Source organism: Notolabrus celidotus, chromosome 21 (genome assembly GCF_009762535.1).
Source record: "Notolabrus celidotus isolate fNotCel1 chromosome 21, fNotCel1.pri, whole genome shotgun sequence".
In the NCBI taxonomy this organism is placed as follows: domain Eukaryota; kingdom Metazoa; phylum Chordata; class Actinopteri; order Labriformes; family Labridae; genus Notolabrus; species Notolabrus celidotus.
In genome coordinates, this window is record NC_048292.1 from 292,818 (window position 1) to 318,264 (window position 25,447).

Below are 25,447 nucleotides of genomic sequence, written 5' to 3' on the forward strand. Positions count from 1 at the left end.
CAGGTTCGAACACTTTGATCACATTAAAGTCAAAGATATAACAAAGCTGAACACGTCTCTCCCCGGGTGTTGAAGCACAGAGCGAGGACTGAAATAAGTAAATAAAGAAATCAGAGTTCTGGTGTAAAGTCTCCACGGGGGACTTTTATAAACTCTCAGCTCCAGAAATATTGATAAAGGAGACGGCGGCTGCAGCTGAAGTCCACCAGCTGCTCCGCTTCCTGTTTGTATTCCAGGGTTTGTGCAGCGCTGACAGCATGACAAATAAAACAAGAGGAGAAATTAAATCCCTGCAACACCGGAGGATAAAGCAGCTTCAGAATTTAACAAGTCAATCTGTCTGGAGAATTAAAACCCAGCAGTGAGCCGAGGAGAGAGAGAGAGAGAGAGAGAGAGAGAGAGAGAGAGAGAGAGAGAGAGAGAGAGAGAGAGAGAAGTTATTTGTGTTTGTTTTGAAGCGAGGGGAGGAAAACAAACGAAGGTGTGAAGAGGAAGAAGTTAAACATTGTTTTGTAAACCGGAGCTGGAGTGTGTGCCGTGCAGCTGCTGAGATACTCTTAAGCTACGCTGGTTTGTTGGTGTTTCAGATTTGTTCTCGCTGTTCTGGCAGAGAGAGACGCAAACACCAGAATAAATATCTCCAAAGAGAGACAAAACTCTGAGCAGGGCTGCCTGGCTGGAAGGAACACACAAACACAACCGCAGAGGAGGAGGAGGAGGCTTCTGGAGGATTCTGTGAGAGGAAAAAGACTCAGACGAAGGTTTGGAAAGACACACAAAGACAGAAAGAGGGACGAATGAACGTCTCAACACCAGAAAGCGCGACATACACCAAAGCCTGACTCTTTATTTTGAGACAGAGGAGAGACTCAGTGGTTATGATCAGTCATTGGTTAACACAGCTGTCAATCAATCATCTTTTATATATCCAATAATCAAAACATGACTCGGACATAAATCAGCGTCATAAGACGAACTTTGAAGACACAAACCTGGAGTAAGAAAAATGTGTTTGATGTGTGTTTCGATTTGTAAGTTTGACTCATGTTCCATCTGTTTACATGGAGGAGGCGGGGCTTACGACCTGCTATACTACAGCCAGTCTGCAGGGGGAGCTCTAAAGCAGCATTTAGACCGAGAGTCCCGGGGTCTTTTAGCCTCCTGAACTAAAAGGTTCCTGGTCCCCCATTGTTGTCTGCGTTTTGACCGCGGGCTGAAGTCCCGGGTAGATTGTGTAAATCAGGCCAGTGACGTATGGAGGAAAAAAAGCAAATGCACTACACCACCAGACCAGTAGAGGGCAGTAACACAAAGAGGAAGGACATTCATCACAGATTGAACAAACAATGACTGTGAATGGTTTTTGGAAAAATTTGACAAATTTTTTTGAAAAAAAAATTTTTTGAAAAAAAAATTTTGACAAAATTTTTTTTTTTGAAAAAATAAATGACAAAATTTTTTTTTTTTGAAAAAAATAAATTACATTTTTTTTTGAAAAAAAAATTGAAAAAAAAAATTGACAAAAATTTTTTTGAAAAAAAAAAACAAAGACGTTTCAACACGGCTTTAAAATCCTTATGAACTCAAAAAGCTGTGATCGCAGAGATCGGCCGGTGTTTTGGTTTAAACAGCGACCCTGTTAACTGTAGACTCTCAGCCGGATGCATCCCTCATAAACGTCTTTAGACCATCATTAAATATCTGATGAGGATATTTAGAAATCTTAATAAAAACTAAACTAGTTTGCATTCCCAGGAACTCCCTCTGTGTTTCAACAGCTGTGTAAACTCCACAAACACTGACACGTTCAGCTGAAGGTCTCCAGTTTACAGGGTCACTTTTAAAAGCGGAACACCGGGAGGAGAGACGCATTCACGGTGGGCTGAGAGAAGACTACTGTTACAAGCTGCTAAATCAAGAGAATCACAGCTTCTTCTTTTGAAAAGTACACACACATACAAAAAAGATAGAACAAATAAAAACTAATGAAAGAAAGAGAAATCAAGAGAATCACAGATGGAAAAAACAATGACTGTGAAAGGTTTTTTGAAAAATTTGAAAAAAAAATTTGGGAAAAAAAATTTTGGGAAAAAAATTTTTTTTATGAAAAAAAAATTTTTTATGAAAAAAAATTTTTTGGGAAAAAAATTTTTTGGGGAAAAAAAATCTTTTTGAAAAAATCTTTTTGAAAAAAAATATGTTGGAAAAAAAATTTTGAAAAAAAAATTTGAAAAAAAAAAATGTGACAAGAAAAAATTTGAAAAACAATCTTTTTGAAATAATTTTTTTTGAAAAAATTTGACCCAAAAAATTTTGACCAATTTTTTTTTGAAAAATAAAAATTGACAAAAGGAAATTTGACAAAAAAAATGTAGACCCTGGGTCCTATGGTCCAAACGCACGTAGTTCAGGGGTAAAGTTCCTTCGGTCGAAAAACGCCTTAAATGTTCTGGTGTAACTTTTGATCCACAATCCCAATTTATTCAGTCAACAATTCAATAACCACAAGCAAAAAGTGCAACACATATTTAAGATGTTAAGAGAACTTTTGGGTTACTGAATTGTTCATTTTCTGACAAAAACGTATTAATGATCTAATATATCAAATATAATGGATGTTGTTTCTCATTAATAAACTTTATACTCTGAAAATGTCATCAACAAACGTTTTGTAGAACAAGTTTTTCGCCCTTTAGATCATTTTTAATTTCCCTTCTCTTTCCTTCAGACACGTTTTATAACTTTAAATTACCCGAGCAGTGAATGCACTGAATATCTCCAACATTGATTATGTTCCTGTTTTGACATAAAAACAAACAAATCAACGTTCAATGAGGAAATTCAAAGTTTGCAGACACACTGCAGCTGAAACGAATTAGTCATTTGACTCTCAGCAGTTTGCTTTAATTAACTTTCCGTCAGCTCAGTGAATGAGATTCAGACGACACGATGAAGCCCGAGAGGAGAGCCGAGCGGAGCAGGAGGTGAAGCTTGTTTGTGTTGATCATATTCTGTTGTTGTAAAATCTGGATTTATTCCACAGTTTGCTGCAGCGCTGAATCTGTATGCGAGGAGTATTTTCATGCATTGCTGCCTCTTCTGGGAGCTGTTCCTCCTCCTCCTGCGCGGCGCTGAAGGAAGGCTGTGTGCTTTTATTTTGTAATAAAGCTTTTAATGTTTCTGGGATTTGATCTCCCCGGTTTGAAGCGTCTGTGTCACACAGTGTGCCGTGTTCCCTCAGAAACTTTGAGGATGTGTGAGCAGAGTCTGCAGGTTTCAGGATGACAATTGAAGCGGTCTTATGAAAGCTTCCTGCTGTTGAACCGAAAGGTTTGAAGTAACAAGATGTTTTTGATGCCGGAACATTCGGAAAGAACATTTTCAGAGAGGAGAATTATTTGTTAAGTGGAGAAGACGAGATGAATTATGTTCTGTTAATCTGTTTAGTGCTGGAATTTCCCCGTGGAGCTTTTCAATGCTTATTCTTCTTCTTCAGCTTGTAACCTGTCATCCATAATACAATCAAAATATGAGGGAATTATAAAAACATGGCTCTCTGAGGCTTTTAGGAGTAAAACTAAAACACAGAGAATATCTTCAATATAACAGAAGACCTGCTTTTTCAATGAGAGATGATTTGACGGTCACAATACGCAAAAATCTGGTTATAATTTAAGAATTTTAACATCTTTAAAATCGTTATTAGAAGCTGGTGACACATTAAAAAATGCAACTATTCATATACTCTGTTCCTGATCATATTTGAATGCACAGTCTACATCCTGCATGCTGAGTACTCTCATGTTCAGCGACACAATGCACAGGAGGACAAAAAAGGATTTCCTTTAGAGGAGAGGTATAACGGGATTATTTTAGCAGACACTCAGAGCTCTGAGTGGGCTGCTTCACTCCTGTACTTCTAACTTTAATCCCCCGGTGGAACAGGACTTTTTCAGCACTCTTTTGGGACTTCTTACCGGCTGCCTGTACCTTCTCTCGTCCTCTCCTCTCACAGTTTCTCTTGGAGATTCAGAATAGCAACAAAAGTCTGTTTTCCACAGCGCACCTATATGAGGTCTTCACCCTGATGCATATCATCATTAGTGCCTGACTCTCTGGAACTCTCCCTCCAGACATCCACAACTCTGACTCACTCCACTCATTTAAAAACCCCTTAAGACCTTCCTGTTCAAAAAAGCATACAACACATAACCTCTACTCCCGCCCACCTCTGTCCTTGTTCTGTTTTATTAATCTGCTTTATTCTTTTTATCTAATTTTATTATTATTTTTCTGTAAAGCGACTTTGAGTACCAAGAAAGGTGCTATACAAGACCTATCAATTATTATCATTATTCTTATTTAGCATGCAGAATGTTTTCATTTCATTTTTTATTTGTTTACATACAATTTCTAATTTTTATTTTAAATTTATTTCATTCTTTTTACTATTTTTTTTGTTTGTTAATTTACTTATTTTGTCATGTCCTTTAATATTATTTATTTCAATTAATTTAATTATTTTTTTTAACTTTCACAGATTTTCCCTGACTCCTTTATTTTTCATCATTCTTACTGTCTTGAATTTATTTTATTTTAAAGCATTCCTGTCTGTTTGTTCCATGTGAAGCACTTGGATTATGCCCTTATAAGGAGATGGACCAATCTGTGATGTCACAGTTTGAGCAAATCTCGCTGAGTTCTCATGTGACCTCACGAACAAGCCGTTCAGAGCAGCATGAAGTCTCATCCTGGGCTCACTCCAACACACTCAACCTCACATTTCAAACCTCGCCCTCCTCTTAAAGTGTTCAGACGTACCCGGTATGTGAAGAAGACCTGAGACCTCCCGGTCCTCCCTCCCTCTACTTCTATCTCCACTGCTCCGCTGTGGGTCGGCTGGAACGGGACGTCAGACGGCGGGGCGCGCCTCGCTGGACCGATCTCACAAACCACGCTGCAGACGACAAGAGAGGGAGAAGTTTTATTACAAAGTCCAAAGAGCAGACTGTCCAACTCCTCATTTACACACTGGGATCCTGTCTTTCCCTCTCTCTCCTCTCTCTGCCTGTCTCTCACTTTAACTCTTCCTGTCCCATTAAAGTTACTAACCATAGACCTTTCTGGAGTCCCTGAGCTCCCTTGTCTCGTAGGTTCCTCTGGATCTCTGCTGCTGTGGACGTGGTCCAGACTCCAGCTGCTACAACTACTACTATCCGTCTCCCCACTATCATCTCTCTCTCTCTTCATCTCCCTCTATCCCTCTCTCCAACACGGTCTCAGCAGATGTGTGTCTAACATGAGTCTGGTCCTGCTGGAGGTTTCTGCCTGTCATCACGTCCTTCTTACTTTCTGTACTTACTTTTCTTTCTTTTCTTTCCATTCCTTCCTTCTTTCTTCCATTCTTTTTTCCTTTCTTTCTCTTTTATTCCTTCCTTCTTTCTTTGTCCTTTTTCCTTTCTTTCATTCCTTTCTTCATTCTGTCTTTCTTTCTTTCTTCATCCTTTATGTCTCCTTTTCTTATCCCATCCTTTCCTTCTATCCTTTCCTTCCCCATTTCTTCTCCTCTTTTTCTTTCTTCTGGTCTCCCTCTCTTCTCTCTTTTCTTAGTCCTTTCTGGAGTCCCTGAGCTCCCTTGTCTCGTAGGTTCCTCTGGATCTCTGCTGCTGTGGACGTGTCCAGACTCCAGCTGCTACAACTACTACTATCCGTCTCCCCACTATCATCTCTCTCTCTCTTCATCTCCCTCTATCCCTCTCTCCAACACGGTCTCAGCAGATGTGTGTCTAACATGAGTCTGGTCCTGCTGGAGGTTTCTGCCTGTTAAAGGAAGTTTGTCCTTGCCACTGTAACTTGCTAAATGCTGCAAAGTGCTCTGCTCATGGTGGATTAAGATGAGATCAGACTGAGTCCTGTCTGGAAGATGGGACTGGATCTGACACTGTGTTAATAATAGAACATAGAGTCGGGTCTAGACCTGCTCTGGTGCTTTATAAATACAGATTGATCTGTGGTGTGAGATAAAGATGCTTGTCTCTGGTTTGTTGCATTATGAATCAACAGAGAAAGCAGCAGCAGTAATATTTCACCTCCTGTAATTAAGACACAAAGGAAGACTTAACATTTAATCATCTGTAGTAAATATTTAATGACAGCAGGCTGCTTTTAAAGCTCCATCCTAACACACAGGCGGCTCAGAGGACTCCTCTGTCTTTATGTCAGCAGTGATAATCTGAGAGGTTACCTGGTAGAGACAGAGTATTTGTCCTGCTGGTGGACACAGTCCACTCCAGCCACTGTGATCTTCTTGATGTCCTCTTTCTTGATTCCCATGTTGGAGCCTTTAATGGTCACAGAGATGCGTCCGTTCAGAGGGCCGTACCGAGGGACGATCTGCAGAGAGAGAATAATAGCTCATAAAGTACAGTATTATATAAATAGCAGAAACACTCTACACCCTGAAACTCATATTGATGTTCAGTTTGAAAACCCGCAGAGACCAATTATAAACAAACATTACAGCACAAAGCATCTGAAGCTGTATTTCAGAGGGCGAGGAGAAGCTCTGCTCTGAAGCTGCGTCATGTTTAATGCCTCTGATCCTCTCCCTCCGTTACAAGCTTCAACATCAAATCAGAGACAGCTAACAACTCCTGACCGATCGGGCGCACGGCCAGGAGGAAATCAAGAGTCTGAAACAAATGAGTGATGGTGTGGAGAAAATAAGAAAACAAATTGAAGTGGTTCAGCTCCAGAAGTGTGGATATAAGAGAGGAGATCAACGGAGGAGGAGAGGAGATTGATCGGGGAATGGATCGGCTGTGGATGTTAAGAATGTTGAATTTAATCCAAAGAGAGAGAAATGAATAAAAGAGCTGATTTCACAACTTTCACAGAGAGATTCTGTTTCTCTTTCATTTCTACTTCCTTACACAAACACTTAACTTTCTCACTTTGTAAACTTTTTCATCAAGCCGCCAATTTACAGTATAATTTAAGATTTTAAGATTTTCTTATTATTTTTTGCCATAATAATAATAATCAATAAACTATGAAAAAGTGAGTAAATGAGTTTCATTCTTAGAACAGTTTTATTTATTTGTTTATTTTTATTATCTAGTTCAAATTTTAGTCACTTTTTATTTATCTTATGTATTTATTCTATTTTTTAACTATAGCATCTTATCTTCTTTTAATAGTTTAATATTTTAGTGTTTTATTATCTTAGAAATGTATTTTATTTTGGTGAGTTTCATTTCCTGTGTTGAGTTTTAACATCTTATTTTACCTCCAGTGTTTCCTCATTAAGATATCACGAGAGTGTTTCTTCAGTTCGTTCAGAAACTTCTTTTTTATTTTTCATTTATTTTATTTTTATTGTTTTTATTATTATTGTTTCATATATTGTGTTCTTAACCTCAGGATTGTGGATTGGGTTTGGGGTCCGGGCTGGGATTGGGATTAGGATGGGGGGGTCTGTTTATATCTTTTTTTTATGTATTCTATTTAAAGTTGTTTTTATGAACAGCCCTTTGTGTTACAGTGTCATTGTATGAAATGCACTTAATAAATAAAGTCTGATTGATTGATAATAATAATGAAACAAATAACTAAACTTCTAGTTACTGTACAGATCTAAATTATGAATAGAAAATATCAACTGTTAAATTATGAAATATGATAATACATTTAAATGGTTAAAGACGTTAATTTTACAGCAATAATAAAAAATGTTGATAATGAAAAACAAGATATAGTTTCTGTTATGTGACCTCATGGATTTTGATGCCCAAAGATGGCGGTCAGCACATGAGCAAGAGGCAAAGAGGCGGAGTTAAGGCAGGTCTTTAGCCTCCTAGCTAACTGCTACAATATTCTAACCTGTCAATCAAGTTAGCCGCCCCCTAATTATGCCTAATTATGTAAAACTTGTAGCCTCAATATCGCCTTATTGAATCAGTTGTTAAAAATGTCGCCCTATGTGCAGTGTGACATGTTCAATTCTGCTGTAAAATGGGTATTTTAAAATGGGTGTTAATGGGACTCATTAGGTTTTTGAACACAGCCTCTAGTGGACACTTGAGGAACTGCAGTTTTTTGCACTTCTGCACTGTTTTCATGTTTTTATTCTGGAGGTTGCTGCTTGAGAAAAACACAACTTTAAGTACCAAAAGTGAAAGTTGCCTTATTTCGAACGCTAAATATCACAATCAAACATATTATAATATGATATTTATTTGTTATATATATGCATTATTAATCTGAATCTCTGTGGCAGTGAGTAACTTTCTCTGTTGAAGAACTGTGATGTGATTAAATTACATCAACATATAAATGGAAGCATCCCAGTAAAATGAAGTCCTTCTATATGAACTGATAATAACTTAAGATATGCAACCTTTTTTTTTTTTTTTCATTTTTACTTATTTATGTTTGTTAATCTACTTGTTTTTTGCAGGTATTTATTTATTATTTATTTCAATTAATTTAATTATTTTTTAGCTGTTCACAGATTTTCTCTGACTCCTTTATTTCTTATCATTCTTGTGTAAATTGTAGTCAAACTTTCTCTCTGCACAACTGATAACAATAACTTGAGATAAGTCATCTGTGTTGTTTTGATTAGATAAAGAGAATCAGTCAGGTGGAGAAGACAGATTTAGAATTTAAAAGCCTCTCTTTTTAAATTTGGTACCCGTGTAAAGGTCCCTAAAAACATATTTCACTCATCAACAACATCCTGAAAATCCACCACTCTCCCTGTAACCTGAACACACAGAATGTGATCCTGATATTTAAAAGAGTGTGTGTTCATGTTTCTGTCATGACTCACGTCAGTGATTTCCGGGTTGGGGCACTGAGCCGGCTGCGGTGACAGGCAGAGCTCGCGGTAAACACAGGTGCGCGTGGCCGCACACCACACACACTGATACTTAGAGTCGGCATGTTTACACAGACTGCAGTCTTCTCTTCCCACTGAGCAGTTATACAGAACGACTGTCAGAGAGACGGAGGAGAGAAGAAGAGGTTAGACATAATTAACATAATTTAACTGGAATACCAAAGAGACAAACTCAAACAGCGTAATAACAGCACTTTCACACTTTCTTGATTTGGTGAGACTTTCTCTGTGTGTGTGTGTGTGTGTGTGTGTGTGTGTGTGTGTGTGTGCGTGTGTGTGTGTGTGTGTGTGTGTGTGTGTGTGTGTGTGTGTGACACACCAACCTGTCAGGGTGCTGTCAATCTTCCTCTCAGTGTCTCTGTCTTTGATGTGGAAGGATACGTTTACCTCCTGCTGCTTGTCATAGGAAAACTGTGCACACACACAAACAACACAAACAACACAAACAACACAAACACACATTCTTGTTTACTTCATTTCAGAGGACTTTATATCGGCTTACATTCACTTCCTAGAAACCATCACGACTTTATTCTTTGACTGAGACTCCTTTAAATCTGTGTCATCTGTTTGTTTCCCTTCCACCAAAATTCATGTCCATTTTTAAAAAACGCCCATAAATGTAAAAATGATTAAAGGTAGACATTGAAAAAAACATTGATAAAACTGAGAAGTTGTCAAGATAGAATTTGAAACCTTTCAGATATGAAACAAACACAAATCAAAGTTCTGTTTGTACTCAAACTGGTGGAACTCCAGCTGAGAAAAATCGAATGTTTCTATAAAGTTTCTCCTAAATTTGGCCAAAAGACGTTATATTTTGTTGGCCTTTTGCGTTGTTGTTGTTGCTTTTTGGTTGTTGTTGTTGTTGTTGTCACTTCTGTTTTGCATTTTGGGATACCAATGCTTGTATATATTTCAGTGCTTGAAAACTATATCACTCAAAGCAGAGCTTTTGAGATGCTTTTCATGTCAAGTTTTCACACTTAGTTGTATTTATTGACATTATGGGGACCGGTCCCCAGATGGAAGTCCCTAAAACATGATTGCGTCCCCACAACATGGCAAATACATGTACACACAAACCTAAACAGTCTTGTTTATCCTTTACATTATTGTTGTTGTCACTACTCCAAAGCATTTTATGATATCAATCCCCGTGTTGGTTTATTACTATAACATGTCCCCACTATATTAGGCCTTAGAAGTACTTGTTTTTTAAGTTTTTAGGACTGTCCCCAGATAGAAGTCCCTAAAATGTGAATGCATCCCCACAACAATACAAATATGCGTACACACACAAACAAACCTTAACTGCCTTGTCACTACTCCAGAGCATTTTATGATATCAGTCCCTGTGTAGGTGTGTTCCTATTACATGCCCCCAAAATATTAGGCATTCCAAGTACTTGTTCTTAAAGTTTTTACACCTTTTATTGTAATTATTGATTTTATAGAGTTCGGTCCCCTGATAGAAGCCCCTAAGATGTGACTGTGTCCCTACAAGAACCTTGATACGTGTACACACAAACACAACTGTACTTCCTTCTATGATGTTGTTGTTGTGCTTGTGGTTGTTGTCACTTCTGCTTTGCATTTTGGGATATCAATGCCTGTTTAAGTTTCAGTGCTTGGATCCTAATATCACACATAAAATAAAAATACTTCTGAAGTGATTTTGTGTCAAATAAATGCGTGTATTTATTGACATTATGGAGACCGGTCCCCAGATTGAAGTCCCTACAATGTGACTTTGTGTCTAACAATGACTTTCATATAGTTCAGTCAGGAACACTCTCGTCATAGTTTTTAATCATTAATTACTGTTTGCTTTTATTGCCTCTAATCTTACTGTTTTTCTGAAGCACTTTATTACTTGTATTGAAAATAGCTTTACAAATAAAAGTATTATTATTATTATTAGTTGCTGAATGGAAACACAGTTGTGTTTGGGACTTTATGTAGGCTCATGGGATACTTATGCCGATGTAGATCAAGGTGCTTAAACTAGTGCTGTATATGTATCTCCAATAATAGTTTGGAGTTTGTGTAGTTTTGTTTTCCAGTCTTTCCCTTATTTCTTTTATTGGGTGTTATGGGGGACCGGTCCCCAGATCGAAGTCCCCATAATAAGTCTGCATCCTCACAACATGACAATGAAGAAAGCTAGCAGTCTTAGCAGTCTTAGCAGTTAGCAGATGACTCAAGATAGAGAGTTAGCATCAGAGAGTTCACAGATGACGGAGCAGGGATCTCCACACAGCAGTTTATTTTACAGAGCATAACAGGTACCCCTTGTGGCGCTGCCTGGTACTGCAGCAGTATCACAACAACACACACATCACATATCAGGCTCACTTTAACACACAGTATCCAAACTTTCCTTTAGTGTTTGGAGCTCAACCCAAATTACTTTGCCTCTTCGTGACTATGAAGATGAGAATCACGCATAAACACACACACACACATTCAGAAACATACACACACACACATTCAGAAACACACACACACACACACACACACACTCAGAAACACACAACAGGCTATGAGGTTTTCTTCAGAATAAGTGTGTGAGGGAAAAAAAGGGGGAGGAATAAAGAGGATCATGTTGAGACAAATACACCAGATAATGAGGGGAGAATCAGGAGGGACACACACACACACACACACACACACACACACACACACACACACACACACACACACACACACACACACACACACACACACAATCTCTCACTACGTATTGGCAGCCTTAGACTCAGCATGAGGTGAGGATCAATAGAGGCAGAAAACTGGAAAATCTGAGGGGTGTGTTAGAAAGAAGAAAGCTGAACTTGACACACACACACTCACACTCACACTCCCTCACACACACACACACACACACACACACACACACACACACACACACACACACACACACACACACACACACACACACACACACACACACACACGCTCTGTAAGCTCCCTGCATTCAGTGACTCAGGGAAAATCATTATATTGCTTTGTCGACCTTCAGGGGGCGCCATTAGACACACATAAACTCTCTGCTGCACCGCCGTGAGCTCGCCCGTGGTGGAATGTAACTGGAGCACTACTCTTTAGTAAAACACACACACTCATGCAGCAGAGAGTTAATTAGAAAATATACATGATTTGGAAGAAGTGTGTGACTCATTTAATGCGTAAAGAGTATTCTGTTAATCACACCGACTCGCTCACGTACGGTATTAATGCTGAATGCAAACAAACACAAAGTGAGCTTTAAACCTTTCCCGGATCACAATCACTCTCAAGTTAACTCCTAATGACTCACTAATTGTCCAATCATCATTAACTGTACGCCGCCTGATTTTGTTGTAATGCCTGAAAGCTTTGAAACATAAACAAAGAGCTGCGAGCAAACCGAGGCGTTCAGGGGCGCTTAGATGAGGAATCAGTACGAGGGTTTTCTTAAGTGGGTTTAATTGAGGCACTTGAAGATATGTTGACTGACGCAGTGATTGCTTTCTGTTTTTATCTTCCTCTCAGCTCTGATTTTAGATTAGTTATATATTTGCTTTAACGTCAGTGTTGATGGGCTTTCATTTTCAACATCTATCATCTCATTTCAGCCCTTTTCATGCACATGATTTAAAGCTCCAGTGAGGAGTTTTTAAGTGGTTATAAACTGACTGAAAATAAAGCTGATGCATCCACATGTCCTGCAGGAAGCAAAGAAAACCATGCACATAAAGACTGACTGTGTCTGCACAGCAACAGGTAATGTGTGGAAGCACAGGAGGGGGGTAGGTGTCAGGGGAAGTCATTGATTAGTCAAGAGAAAGACTTTGTCATGTCAAAGCAAAGATTTTTGGGGAACAGAAATGACTTGAAAGAAATAAGAGGAAGCACTTTGTCCACAGGGGGGCGCCAGAATCTACACAAACTGCACGTTGCTCACTGGAGCTTTAATGTGCACATGTTGCAAATAAAGTCTAAGGAACTTTACCCCAGAACTACGTGTGGTTTCGACCGGTGGACCCAGGGTCTAAATTTAGTTCATGGGTAGATAATTTTCCCCCTAAAGAGCACCTGCTAGTGGGGTAGTACTTTTCAAAGGTCCTGGTACTTTTGGGGGGGCAGGGCCTGCAATGCTGAACGTGTCTGATTGGTAGATTAACCAGGAACATGGAGTGTTTTTATTCCGCCCGCTAAAAGACTCCAGAACTCTTGGTCTAAATGCACCTAAAGTCCCTGATGAGCTCTTTGTTTCAAACAGCTGTTCGTTACTGACCTCGTAACCCATGAACTTGAACTTTGACCCCTGCTCCTTTATCACAGTCTTCTCTGTAGACTTCATCAGCTCAGTCCCGATGGTGAACCTCTGACCCTGCAGGAAGAAGATTGCATTACTGTCAGAAACACAAACACAGTGGATGATAATGTTCATCATGACTGATGACGATGATCCTACCATGTAGTCCAGGTTTTTGCCCTGGAAGCTGATGGGGATTTCGTAGCCCACTGGGATCAACAACGGCTCTGGAGACTCGAACTGAGGACAGCTGTCGGGCTGAAACACAGAAAGACAGGCGTGTTATTATTCATCTATTTATTCATGTCTTCAGGAATCGTCTTTTGACCGACCAATCCAGAGTCTAAAGATGATGGTTGAAAATTATACAAAGTAAAGGAGGGAACATGATTTTTAAACTCTTAATGGAATATTTAATCATTGAAGTGTCACTAAATCTAATTTGGAAAACTAAATGCACAAAGATCAAAAGTTTTTAGCATAAGTACTAAATAAGATATCCTTTAATTTTCATGAAAATGCAAAAACATGAAGGTTTATGTAGAAATGAAAAGATGAAGAATGATTGTGACTGCTGTCTGCACAAAGTTGTGCATGTCTATTTCACTTTAAATTGCACTTTTGCAGCTTTTTGCACATTTAATTGCATGAATCTAACATTTTAAGACATTTTATGCATGAGATGAGAACATATATTTCACCAAAAATCCACAAAAAATATGCCCAACTGGTGCCAAAGTCTAAACACTCTCAGTCCTTGCTTCTGGCCTTATGCTGCAGCACATTGTTTGTATGTTTAAATAGTTGACTTTGAACTTTAATTTGAAGATTTTAACAACCACATCAAATGCAAAACACAAAATCTGCAGCCCTCGAATTGTGCAGAAATTGGAGGCAGGAAAAGAGACTTCTTATCCTTCTTATACACAAAACCTTAAATTGGTTGAATCCGACTGGCCGCAGACAAAAAACAGGAAGATATATTCATGCATCAAAGGGATTTTCTGCGATTGGTTGGATGCACAACAATATTTTCCTTTAGGCTTTTTGCTTTTTGGTTTCTATGTAGTGTCTGATTATCGCTGGATGCATGATTCATAAACATGATTTCTATATCTTACTCCAGATTGTGAGTGTTTGTTAATTCTTGCTTTCTTATGTTTTTACTTCCAATAATGAAAAAACTGAAAATACCACATGAGGGAAAACATGTTTGAACCCTCCACACAAACTCAAGATGCTACCTTCTGTGGTTTCACTATCTGACTCCCGGCCTCGGCGTCATCGCTGTCACTGCAGCTGTGATCCTGAGCGTTCCACTGACAGCCCCACTCACTGGTCACACAGGCGATACACCTGAAAGGAAACAAACAACGTCACATATTCAGGTTCGGTTTAATCTAACTGTCTCTGTGTGTGTGTGTGTGGTTTCAGGGTCAGTATCTCACGGTGTGTTTGGGTTCTTCCTGACGGTGGCGGCACAGTTGTAGAAGTGATACTCGTTGGAGGCGACCACGATCCGGTCGTTCACCAGAACCCGGACCGGGACGGACACGTAGTCTAGAGGAGGAGGAACATTCAGATAGAAAGACAATGCATTGTGAGGTCCAGTCCTTAAACAAGCTAATCTAAGGCTTTAGCTTCTTCAAGTGTTAGCACAACATTTGGTAAATATGCCTTTTCACTTCTTAGCAGGAAAATAAGAACACATCTATTATCTTTGTTATTAAAATATGAAACCAAGGCTAGTAACGTTAGCATCAAAGGTTAGCATTAAATAAAACACTGGGACACAGCTGGCCTGGCTCTGTTCAAACATGATACATATTAACAATAGCAATAATCTTTTTATTTAACAGTTTGTTAACAAGTTTATTTCACAGAGTTTCATGCTCAGCTATGTGAAGCTAAGCTAACCCTTGTGTAGCAGTGTATTTACAGACATGACAGCAGCACCAGTCGTCTTCTTTTTCCTCCCAGGATGAAATAAAATATAAAACTTTACTTCCAAATGTGAAACTTTTAAGACTTAAAGAATTTAATTGGATCTTTAACAGGATGGAAACATTTTACAGACTGAATCTGAAATTCAAATGTTTTTGGAGCGTGCACTAAAACAATTTCTGTACGCTGTTTTTAAATCAAACTGAGCACAGAGGTTACAGTTTGTTTAAATCTTTCTGAAGCTAAATCTAAAATGTGTACAGCATCTTTCACAAACATGTAAATCCTGCGTGCGTCAGCCTACCCTGCCCGTCTGGAGTGGGTGGAATGTCCCCAGGATGAGGCAGCGAGCAGGTGACCTGCACCTGACTGTGGATGTCAATCACAGCGTCGTTGCTGTAGGAGCCGAATTCACACTTCAGCCTGTCAAACTGCCGGAGCCGGGGGAGGGCCGGGATGGTGATGTCAACCTGGAACAGGAAGTGTGAACATGTTGATTAATACGGGATATAAAGGGACAGACAGAGAGGGAGAGGTGGGAACGAGGGAGGAGATATTATTTATCACATTAGCTCTTAATGATCAGACACCTTCACATCTTAAAGACCTCATAGTGCCCTGTTACCCCTCTAGACCACTACGCTCCAACATGCAGGCCTGCTCATCGTACCTGAAGTCTCTAAAAGTAGTATGGGAGGTAGAGCCTTCAGCTATCAGGCCCCTCTCCTTTGGAATCATCTACCAGACGGGTCCGGGAGGCAGACCCCCTCTCTACTTTTAAGAGTAGGCTTCAAACTTTCCTTTTTGATAAAGCTTATAGTTAGAGCTGGATCAGGCTTGGACCAGGTCTTAGTTCTGCTGCTATAGGCTTAGACTGACACACTGGGATCCTGTCTTTCCCTCTCTCTCCTCTCTCTGCCTGTCTCTCACTTTAACTCTTCCTGTCCCATTAAAGTTACTAACCATAGACCTTTCTGGAGTCCCTGAGCTCCCTTGTCTCGTAGGTTCCTCTGGATCTCTGCTGTAGATTCCTTTTTAGGGGTCTGTTCATCCTTTCTTTCTTTCTTTCTTTCTTTCTTTCTTTCTTTCTTTCTTTCTTTCTTTCTTTCTTTCTTTCTCGCTTCCTTCCTTCCTTCTATCCATCCTTCCTTCCTTTCTTCGTTCTTTCCTTCTTTCTTTCTTTATTTCTTTCTCGCTTTCTCGCTTCCTTCCTTCCTTCATTCCTTCTTTCTTTCTCGCTTCCTTCCTTGCTTCCTTCGTTCCTTCCTTCTGTCTTCTTTTCTTTCTTTCCATGTTTCTTCATCCTTTATGTCTCCTTTTCTCATCCCGTCCTTTCCTTCTATCCTTCCTTCCCCATTTCTTCTCCTCTTTTTCTTTCTTCTGGTCTCCCTCTCTTCTCTCTTTTCTTAGACCTTTCTGGAGTCCCTGAGCTCCCTTGTCTCGTAGGTTCCTCTGGATCTCTGCTGCTGTGGACGTGGTCCAGACTCCAGCTGCTACAACTACTACTATCCGTCTCCCCACTATCATCTCTCTCTCTCTTCATCTCCCTCTATCCCTCTCTCCAACACGGTCTCAGCAGATGTGTGTCTAACATGAGTCTGGTCCTGCTGGAGGTTTCTGCCTGTTAAAGGAAGTTTGTCCTTGCCACTGTAACTTGCTAAATGCTGCAAAGTGCTCTGCTCATGGTGGATTAAGATGAGATTAGACTGAGTCCTGTCTGGAAGATGGGACTGGATCTGATCTGGTCTTGATGTTGGGTCTTTGTTGATAATAGAACATAGAGGACGGTCTAGACCTGCTGAGGTTTAAGAGCTCTTCTGACTCTTAAAGTGAGGGTTTGTCTTGTTAAGAGCGGTTCCCTGAGGACTGAATTTAAATCAATGTGATGTCCCCAGAAGTCATGAAAACAGGAGTGTGTGAGTGTGTGTGTGTGTGTGCGTGTGTGTGTGTGTGTGTGTGCTGTGCTCACTTTTCTTTTCAAACATCGGCTCTTTGTTACTCCTCGCCGACCTCAGCCATTTTAATTTCACCCCCAAAGTTTTAATTCCAAACTTTGTGATCTGGGGTAACAGAGAGAAGCTCCTGAATGAATTCACCGGAGACGTCTTTGTCTCTTTAAGAATGTAAAGCTGCAGGAGTCAAAGCCAAAATCTAACTGACTTACAAGATTTAAATCACAAACCAGGGTCTGCAACAGAGACGCTGGTCCCAAACTCCCTAATTAAGATGCAGCGGATCCATTTATGTGGGTCCAAAGTAATTCTGATGTTTGCCGAGGTCAAACTTTAGGAGTCGACTGCTCAGGGAAAGCTGCTCTCCGCTCCTCCTGCCGGTAATCTCTGAGGATTTACAGGTAATGAAGTCCAAATGAAAACACCTACGCCTGCCGATGTACAAAGTTGTACAATATCTGCATTCCTAAAGCGGATTTCTGATTCTATTAGAGACTTAACAAGACCGCTGCACGACAAATTAAAGCAGTATTCAAATCAGAAATAAGCACAGCTGTAGACTCAACAGAATTAACTTAAGCACAGACCTGACCCCCCAAAGGACTCCAGCTAATACTTCAAAGCAAAAACCTTGAAACTCACAGACTCAAGTTTTGAGTCAGGGAAATCCTGAATGATGAAAAATTCAAAAGAACGCAGCAGGATGGAAACTCAGCCGCATAGAAATATCAGATACTAGCCGGTGTTCTGAATCTGTTTTTAATAACTTGAGTCTTTGTATCGGGAACATGTTCTCTGAAGGACGGCTGCAGTTTGACAAAACTCACTGTTTGACTCAGGATTCATGAGAAGACAGAATACACGTGTTATTAAAGACATATAAATGCATCTGTTGCTCAGTCTGTATGTTGCTTCATGTGAATTGTATGCCGCTAGTTATGCTACTAATGATTGATAGTCTCTGTCTGAATCAAATGTGTACAGCACTGTTCAATGTTGTCCTGTTGTGTCTGCATGTGTCCTCCTTAACATTTCCTTATTGCTGCTTCCTGGTCGTCTTGCTCCGTGGACACTTTTGCAGACTGTCATGTCATTTCCTTATAGCTTTTAAGCATTTTTAATTGTATGGTGTTATTTTTACTTTTCTTTTTTTTCATCTTTACTTTATTTTATTTTGTTGTTTAATCTTGATCTTTCTAGGGAGCCTTTTTAATATCTGGCAAGAGACTAAGTATGTAAAGTAGCCTTTTGGCTAACTCTGGCACATTTACAGAAGTGTTAATTAATATTGATGGTGCTTTTAAATGAAAAGAAAAAAAAAGGAATGGTTATAACCCAAAAAGGAACAATTATAAAACTTAAAATGAGTCTTATTCCTCAGATTTTGCAGCCTGCAGTTGAAAACAACCAGGAGATAAAAAGGTTTGGTCCAAGGTTTTGTACACTGTAGTTTATGCAGGAGTCTTGCAAACTTTTTACACCATATTGATGACTTCTTAAGACCTTTCAATGATGTGAAGAAGGACAATTAAAACCAATTTTGCACAACAGAGCTACAAACATGTGCATCTCAAGTTTAAAATCTATTTTGCACATCTTGCAAGGCGCCTTGTTTGCCCTTGCAAACCATTTCCTAAGTTTTATTAGCTAAAATGATTGTAATTGGGGTCAGTTATGCTAAATCAGGATGTTTAAAAGACTTTGTTGTTGCTTAAAAATTGTCTTAAACTTCCTCCAGAAGAAGTAACCACAAAACTTCACACCGAGTATTCGTCTGTACGGTTGCACTGCTAAACATTCGACCTGTTTCTATTTGCATATTGTTTATCATAACCTGACCTGATTGTAATAATGAAGCATCCATAATATTGTTTGCTCCTTACGTCTGATGAGAACTATGTCACCACAATCACCAACGAACCAATCAATAAAACATCTCCATCCTCTGATCAGCCTTTCATTCCAGTCTTAAACTTGACACTGCTCAGCATCTTTGGAGTTAGACTTCCAGCTAATAATAATACGTTGTATTTTGTGCACATTGTCTTTATGTGGATCTCTCTCGTGGGACTGAAGTCTTCCACAGATCCAGGTGACTTTGATCAGTCTGCATGTCTTACAGGATGAAGTCTCTCTCTGGTAAATCAGCTCTTTGATCAATTCTTCATTAGCTCTCAGAGTCAAGCTGTCAGGTTCAGGTGGAAGAGTTCTCTGTGTGTCTGGATTCAGAATCAAACAGCTGACACGTTTATTTAACTTTGATTTTTAAGTACAAGTTTGCACATTGCAAAGGTAACCATCAGCTAAAGGCATTAATCTGGTGCTAGCTTAATAAATAGTCTTTTTCTTCGCAATTACATCCACTGTGTGTTATATTCTAATTTTAGGAAGTCCCAAAAAATGCAGTTCCTAGAGTGTCCACTAGAGGCAGGCTGCAAAAGCAGAGGAAGTCTCATTGGGTCCGATGTTAAAATGCACAAAGTTAAACACGTTTATAGCCCGGTTCAAAACATTCTGAGTGTTTAGCTTCCTTTTTTTAAAGTGTGTAGCGGCATTTATTCGTGTACGCTGTTCCAGTTTTCTTTTTTTAATAACTCATCCATCAGGAAAAGTTATGCATGGCTGAGTTGACTTAAAGGTGGGTTTGTTGTAGCTAGTTACCAGGAGGCTAAAAGCCGGCTTTAGCTCCACCTTTACCTGTTTTTAGGCTAACTAAAAGGTAGATTAAGCTAGCACCGCCATCATTTAGCTTCAGAACGTCTCTCCAGAAACTAATGGCTAACATCGCTCAGACTACATCCATGTTTTATCCTTCTACGACTGTGTGAAAGTTTGTACTGGATGCTACAGATTAGAAGGTCATGCTAGCAGCTCTGTCAAGGTCTCAATGATGTTAGCTAACATAGCATTACTTTTTCAATCAGTTACACCTTACTCATACTTGAGGTAACATAAACTGCTAGAGCTAGTTAGCCTTACAGAAGATGTATGTTTTACATGACTCATTACACTTTCGGTTGCTAGCCGTTTGTCTGCGACATGTTAGCTTTAGCGTCAGTCTGTTAGCATCATAGCACACATTTAAAACTTCTTCACAAGGTTACAAAAGAATAAAAAACCTAATTGGACACATTGAAGGAGTCAGACAGAAACATTTAGAAGAAGCTCTTGGGAGTAGCATTAGCTTATTTAGCTAGCCTGACGCAGGTGTTAGTTGTTATTACAGTGTTTATATGATCAGCTGTTTCTCTGGATATAAAAAAGGAGCCACTGTTTCAAAAGTTGGTGTTTGTCATTCTTAGATATCCTTGAAATAACAGAATCATTTTCATCAATAATGACTCATCATAATTTAACATTCATCAGAGAGAAAATCACAACACACAGAAGTAATACTGAATTGTAGTAACAAGGTCAACGGTGACAAACTGTTCTTGTGAGTCTAATTGAAATCAGCTCTGTCGGTGCTTCGCCTCATGTGTGAGTCACCAAAACAAGGTGTCATCAGCAGTTTCTGGGAGTTCCAAGGAGGCATTATTTCACTTTATGAGCTGAATCAGCAGCAAAGCTACAGAGTTGTTTATCAGGGCGACTGTCAGCACAAACAATCCAGATCCTGAGCCGTACACATCTGGCTCCCGTCCACTAAGTGTAAACCATAATGTCACTGTGCGTTATAAATGTCTTCATTTCTTTGGGTCTCCCCTAAGGGCCCCCTGAGGGCCACGCACCAGAGGTTAAGAACCTCTTAGAATCCTGCTGACACACACACACACACACACACACACACACACACACACACACATACACACACACACACACACACACACACAGAGAGCCCTCCAACTCTGTGAGAGTTTCAGGAGGTTTGACTGGTTTAAATTAAGCAGCGCTCAGCACAAAGTGAATTTAGCTCAGGGGGAATCCAGGGGAACACTCACAGAAATATGCATGCTCAATGAAAACCTCAGCATCACACTCTCTCTGCTTCTTACCATCTGGGTCTTCTTACAGCTCAGGTTGGGAGGACTAAAGGCCTGAATCTGAACACACTGCTCATTGGGCGACCACAGCCAGGTGTTCTCCTCCATGGACCTGCTGCAGTCCTGCTTCCTGGTGCACCTGTGAGTCAGGTAGACGTAGAACAGACCTTCATCAGAGTCTTCTTCACACGTCAGTGAACATCACAAGCTAGAGACGAGCTTTAGTCAACTACAGGATTAAATGTTGTAACCCTCACAAGTCTGTTAAACAGGTTATGAATATTTCAGTGATGTAGCCTGACATGAAGGCAGACTGTATGTTGTACCTGAGCTGTAGTGCAGCTACCCGCCACTAGGTGGAGCTAGTATCTGCATCTCTTGAAGCAGCACGGTTTGGTGTATTTAATTTAGGATATGGAGATATAATTATAAGAAGGTTGTGTCTGGTTAACTTGACTGGATGGATACAGGCATGTGAAAGCTGCTGCTTTAAGCTCTACTAACATTAAACACATTCAGAAAACCTGTTGACATAATTTATCTACAAACTCTAAAATCCATAAATAAATTGTGCTTTATTTAGAGTTATTTATTGCATCTAGCAAATTAGTCACTTCGGGAAGTATCTACAAGATACGCTTAAATATTTTTATAGTAATGGTCATTTATTAGAAAAAAATGTACATTTGCTGAGAATAAATCACAAAGAATCTGGGGAAAATTTAAATTTTTTGTTCAAAGAAACCATTAGTCAACAAGCTAGCAAGTCCTGGCTGCTTATGAGTCACTATAGCTCTACATGCTTCTTGTTACTTCTTACAAACTAGTCAATTTATTGTACCTGACTATGGGAATAAACCTGAATCATCAGGACGTCATTTAAAACAAAAACCGTTGTCATCTCCTTTTCCCCCAAGAATTTCCACAACTATTTTAGGCAAAAAGAATTTCTGCATTTTTAAAAATGATATATATTTTTAAGTTAAACATATTTTTAAATCATATATATATATATTTCTAAGTTATATATATATATAAATTATATACATATATATTTAATATAAATATATTTAAGTCACATATTTGTATGGTATACATATTCTTTTTAGTTATATATATATATTTAATATTAATATGTAAGTCATATATATTTTTATTGTATGCATAATATTTTGTTATACATCTTTTTTAATTATAAATATTTTTTTAATTATAAATATTTTTGAATTATATACATTTTTAAGTTATACATTTTATTAAATCATTTTTTTATTATATATATTTTTGTTATATATATTCTTAAATTAATCAAATTAATTTTTTAAATTATATGTTTTGAGTCAGGAAATTTGGGGAGTAGAGAGTGAGTGGAGACATGCAGCAAATGGTCGAGGCCAGGAGTCGAATCTGCATCCACTGCCATGAGGACTTTAGCCTCTGTGTAGCCTCCACAACATATTCTTAAATCAATAATTGAATTGTACATAAAATAGTAAATGAATATACGTCATACTTTCAGTAAACACAGACACACTCAGAGTGACTCACTTTCCCTCCAGGACACACCAGCCACAGTACGGATCCTTCATGGAGACGCAGGACTGGCAGTCCATCATCAGGTGGCAGGCCTGGACGGGAACTTTGGTGATCTGTAAACACATGACAGGACTTTAGAGTAAAGGAGCTTTAAGAGTGAATAACATGCAGGAGCTCTGTTTTTAATGCAGTGATTCCCACTACAGAGTCATGTCTGTGTTTAATGCAGTGACTTCCACTACAGAGTCATGTCTGTGTTTAATGCAGTGATTCCCACTGCAGTCATGTCTGTGTTTAATGCAGTGATTCCCACTGCAGTCATGTCTGTGTTTAATGCAGTGACTTCCACTACAGAGTCATGTCTGTGTTTAATGCAGTGATTCCCACTGCAGTCATGTCTGTGTTTAATGCAGTGACTTCCACTACAGAGTCATGTCTGTTTAATGCAGTGATTCCCACTGCAGAGACATGTCTGTGTTTAATGCAGTGACTTCCACTACAGAGTCATGTCTGTGTTTAATGCAGTGACTTCCACTACAGAGTCATGTCTGTGTTTAATGCAGTGACTTCCACTACAGAGTCATGTCTGTGTTTAATGCAGTGACTTCCACTACAGAGTCATGTCTGTTTATAATGCAGTGACTTCCACTACAGAGTCATGTTTTAATGCAGTGACTTCCACTACAGAGTCATGTTTTAATGCAGTGACTTCCACTACAGAGTCATGTCTGTTTTTAATGCAGTGACTTCCACTGCAGAGTCATGTCTGTGTTTAATGCAGTGACTTCCACTACAGAGTCATGTCTGTGTTTAATGCAGTGACTTCCACTGCAGAGTCATGTCTGTGCCCATATATACATCTATGACAGGATATCCCTGATCCTGAGGAGCAGATAAAGACGTGCTTTGAGAGTCTGATTTCTCTGGGTTTGACGTCACAGATAAGATAACAGCTTGAAGTTAGAGTCACTCTGAATTTGATGAGACGTGTTTCTGGTCTGTGTTAACTTTTGATGGAGTTCTGACCCTGAGAAGAAACACAAATTCCTGAATTAAATTCCCCTCACGCAGCATCTTCTGCCTTCAACTTCCCCGCACACTCCTTGAGAGAGAGGCTTTCTCTTTCTTTCAGCAGAATTAAATTACCAAAGAGACAAACAACTGAGGAGCAGAGTGAATATTTCATTCCCCCAAAAACCTCCCCTGTAATGTTAATCCAGTCCAAACGGGGCTTAAGACTGACACAAGTAGGCCCAGGTCTGACAGCGCAGATCAGAGCCTGACGAGCCGCGCCTGATCGTCTCTGTGTTCGTCTGCAGAAACAAACAGCTGATGAGTCTGGATCCACCCGGGACATGTGTTCTGGTTTGGTCTTTTTATGGTTTTTCCTTGCACTGCTGCCACTTCTGATGCTCTGCCTGGATTCTGAGTCACACGCTGAAAGTTAAGTGTCACATTTAAGTTTAAGTCTCCTTTATTCCTCCTTGAATCCCGTGACATTAAACATGACTTTATTTGCAGACTCTCCTGCCTCACTTTGTCACATTTCCTTGTAAGGAGAAGATCTCTGCGTGCTAATTCAGCCGAGAACATCTCCTAACCAGATGTGGAAATAATTTAGCTCTCTGACAAGGAAGAGGCCGGTCTAATGGATTTAAATGAGCAGATGGAACACGGCGGAGTGTCGTCACTTGACTTGATCAAAGTGAATTGCAGCCTCTTGAAGTGCACGCTAATTAATTCATTTCTAAATCAATATCATCCATTTTACTTTCGGTGTGGCGGCGAGAACGATGGCAACGGAGAGATGAAAGGACAAAGGAGAGAAAGACGGATGAGGGGAGAAGGCGGAGGAGAAACAAGGAGAGAGAGGAGGAGTGAATAAATCAATGGCTGACTCCTGTGCGGTAATGTAGACGGATGTGTCGGTGTTAGCTGACGACTGAATAAATGATCAAGAAAGACAGAGAGGGAATAAATGAAAGGCTCAGAGGATGAAATGAAGAAGAAGAAGTTTTATTTATGTGACCACACAAAGGGAGAAGGAATAATCAATCCCTGAGTGTGACTGACCTTCTTCTCCGTGGTGATGTACAGGTGTTGCTGCTGGGAATCGAACAGCAGGTTCTTGTTGACCTTGTCACCGCCGGTTTCGACCAGCGCTCGCCCGTACTTCCCCGAGCCGCCTGCCGACAGATGAACCCTCTCCACCTGCAGGAACACAGAAACTGCATTAACACACTGAAGCCATCCCTGTCTCTCTCAGTGGAAGCTGCTGGATTACACACATACTGTAAAGTTACTGAAAACAGAAATAAAAAGGCCTGTTGATGGAGGAGAGCTCATTCATAGATTTTAGAACCTAAATTAATATGTTTTTTATTGAGTTTAAACAAAGAAAATTACAATACAAAAAACTGTGCACAGCACCCCCAACCCAAGACCTCTATACAGTACATCCAATACAAACATTTAAAATTGACTGCATAACATAATAGTAATAAAAATTACAATGACAATACTAATTAAGATTAAATAAAGTAAATATGTAGATAAAAATAAAATGCTAAAATAAATAAGCAAATAGAAACAAAAGAGAAAAAAAAGCAAACTATCATGGAATTAAATTTAAATAAAAAATGAACAGATATGTTCACAGATAATATAAGATAAAGTCAAATGTTGTTTCCAGTCCACATGTGAGTTTAGGGTAAGCAGACATCAGAAGCCCTGTCATGTTGTGTGTCCCACTATTGGGGTTGTAAGAGGGGGTCTTCCTCTCAGAAGTAGTTTCTTTAGGTCTAAAGGCAAATAGTCCTGGAATGGT

At 39.4% G+C, this 25,447-nt stretch overlaps 1 protein-coding gene across 1 annotated transcript in view; it reads right to left on the reverse strand.

Annotated features, from left to right (window-relative positions):
• The window catches only part of LOC117805425 (plexin-B2-like), a 316,173-nt gene that overhangs the window by 23,624 nt on the left and 267,102 nt on the right, over nt 1–25,447 (reverse strand). Inside the window, exons 9-20 of the mRNA XM_034674154.1 lie at nt 24,694–24,831; nt 22,633–22,733; nt 21,097–21,223; nt 15,454–15,619; nt 14,654–14,765; nt 14,450–14,561; nt 13,365–13,463; nt 13,185–13,280; nt 9,226–9,313; nt 8,834–8,997; nt 6,245–6,393; nt 4,762–4,957 (exon numbers count right to left, since the gene is read on the reverse strand). Of these exons, the coding sequence (XP_034530045.1) occupies nt 4,762–4,957; nt 6,245–6,393; nt 8,834–8,997; nt 9,226–9,313; nt 13,185–13,280; nt 13,365–13,463; nt 14,450–14,561; nt 14,654–14,765; nt 15,454–15,619; nt 21,097–21,223; nt 22,633–22,733; nt 24,694–24,831 (1,548 nt within the window). The remainder of the gene's footprint in view (nt 1–4,761; nt 4,958–6,244; nt 6,394–8,833; nt 8,998–9,225; nt 9,314–13,184; nt 13,281–13,364; nt 13,464–14,449; nt 14,562–14,653; nt 14,766–15,453; nt 15,620–21,096; nt 21,224–22,632; nt 22,734–24,693; nt 24,832–25,447) is intronic.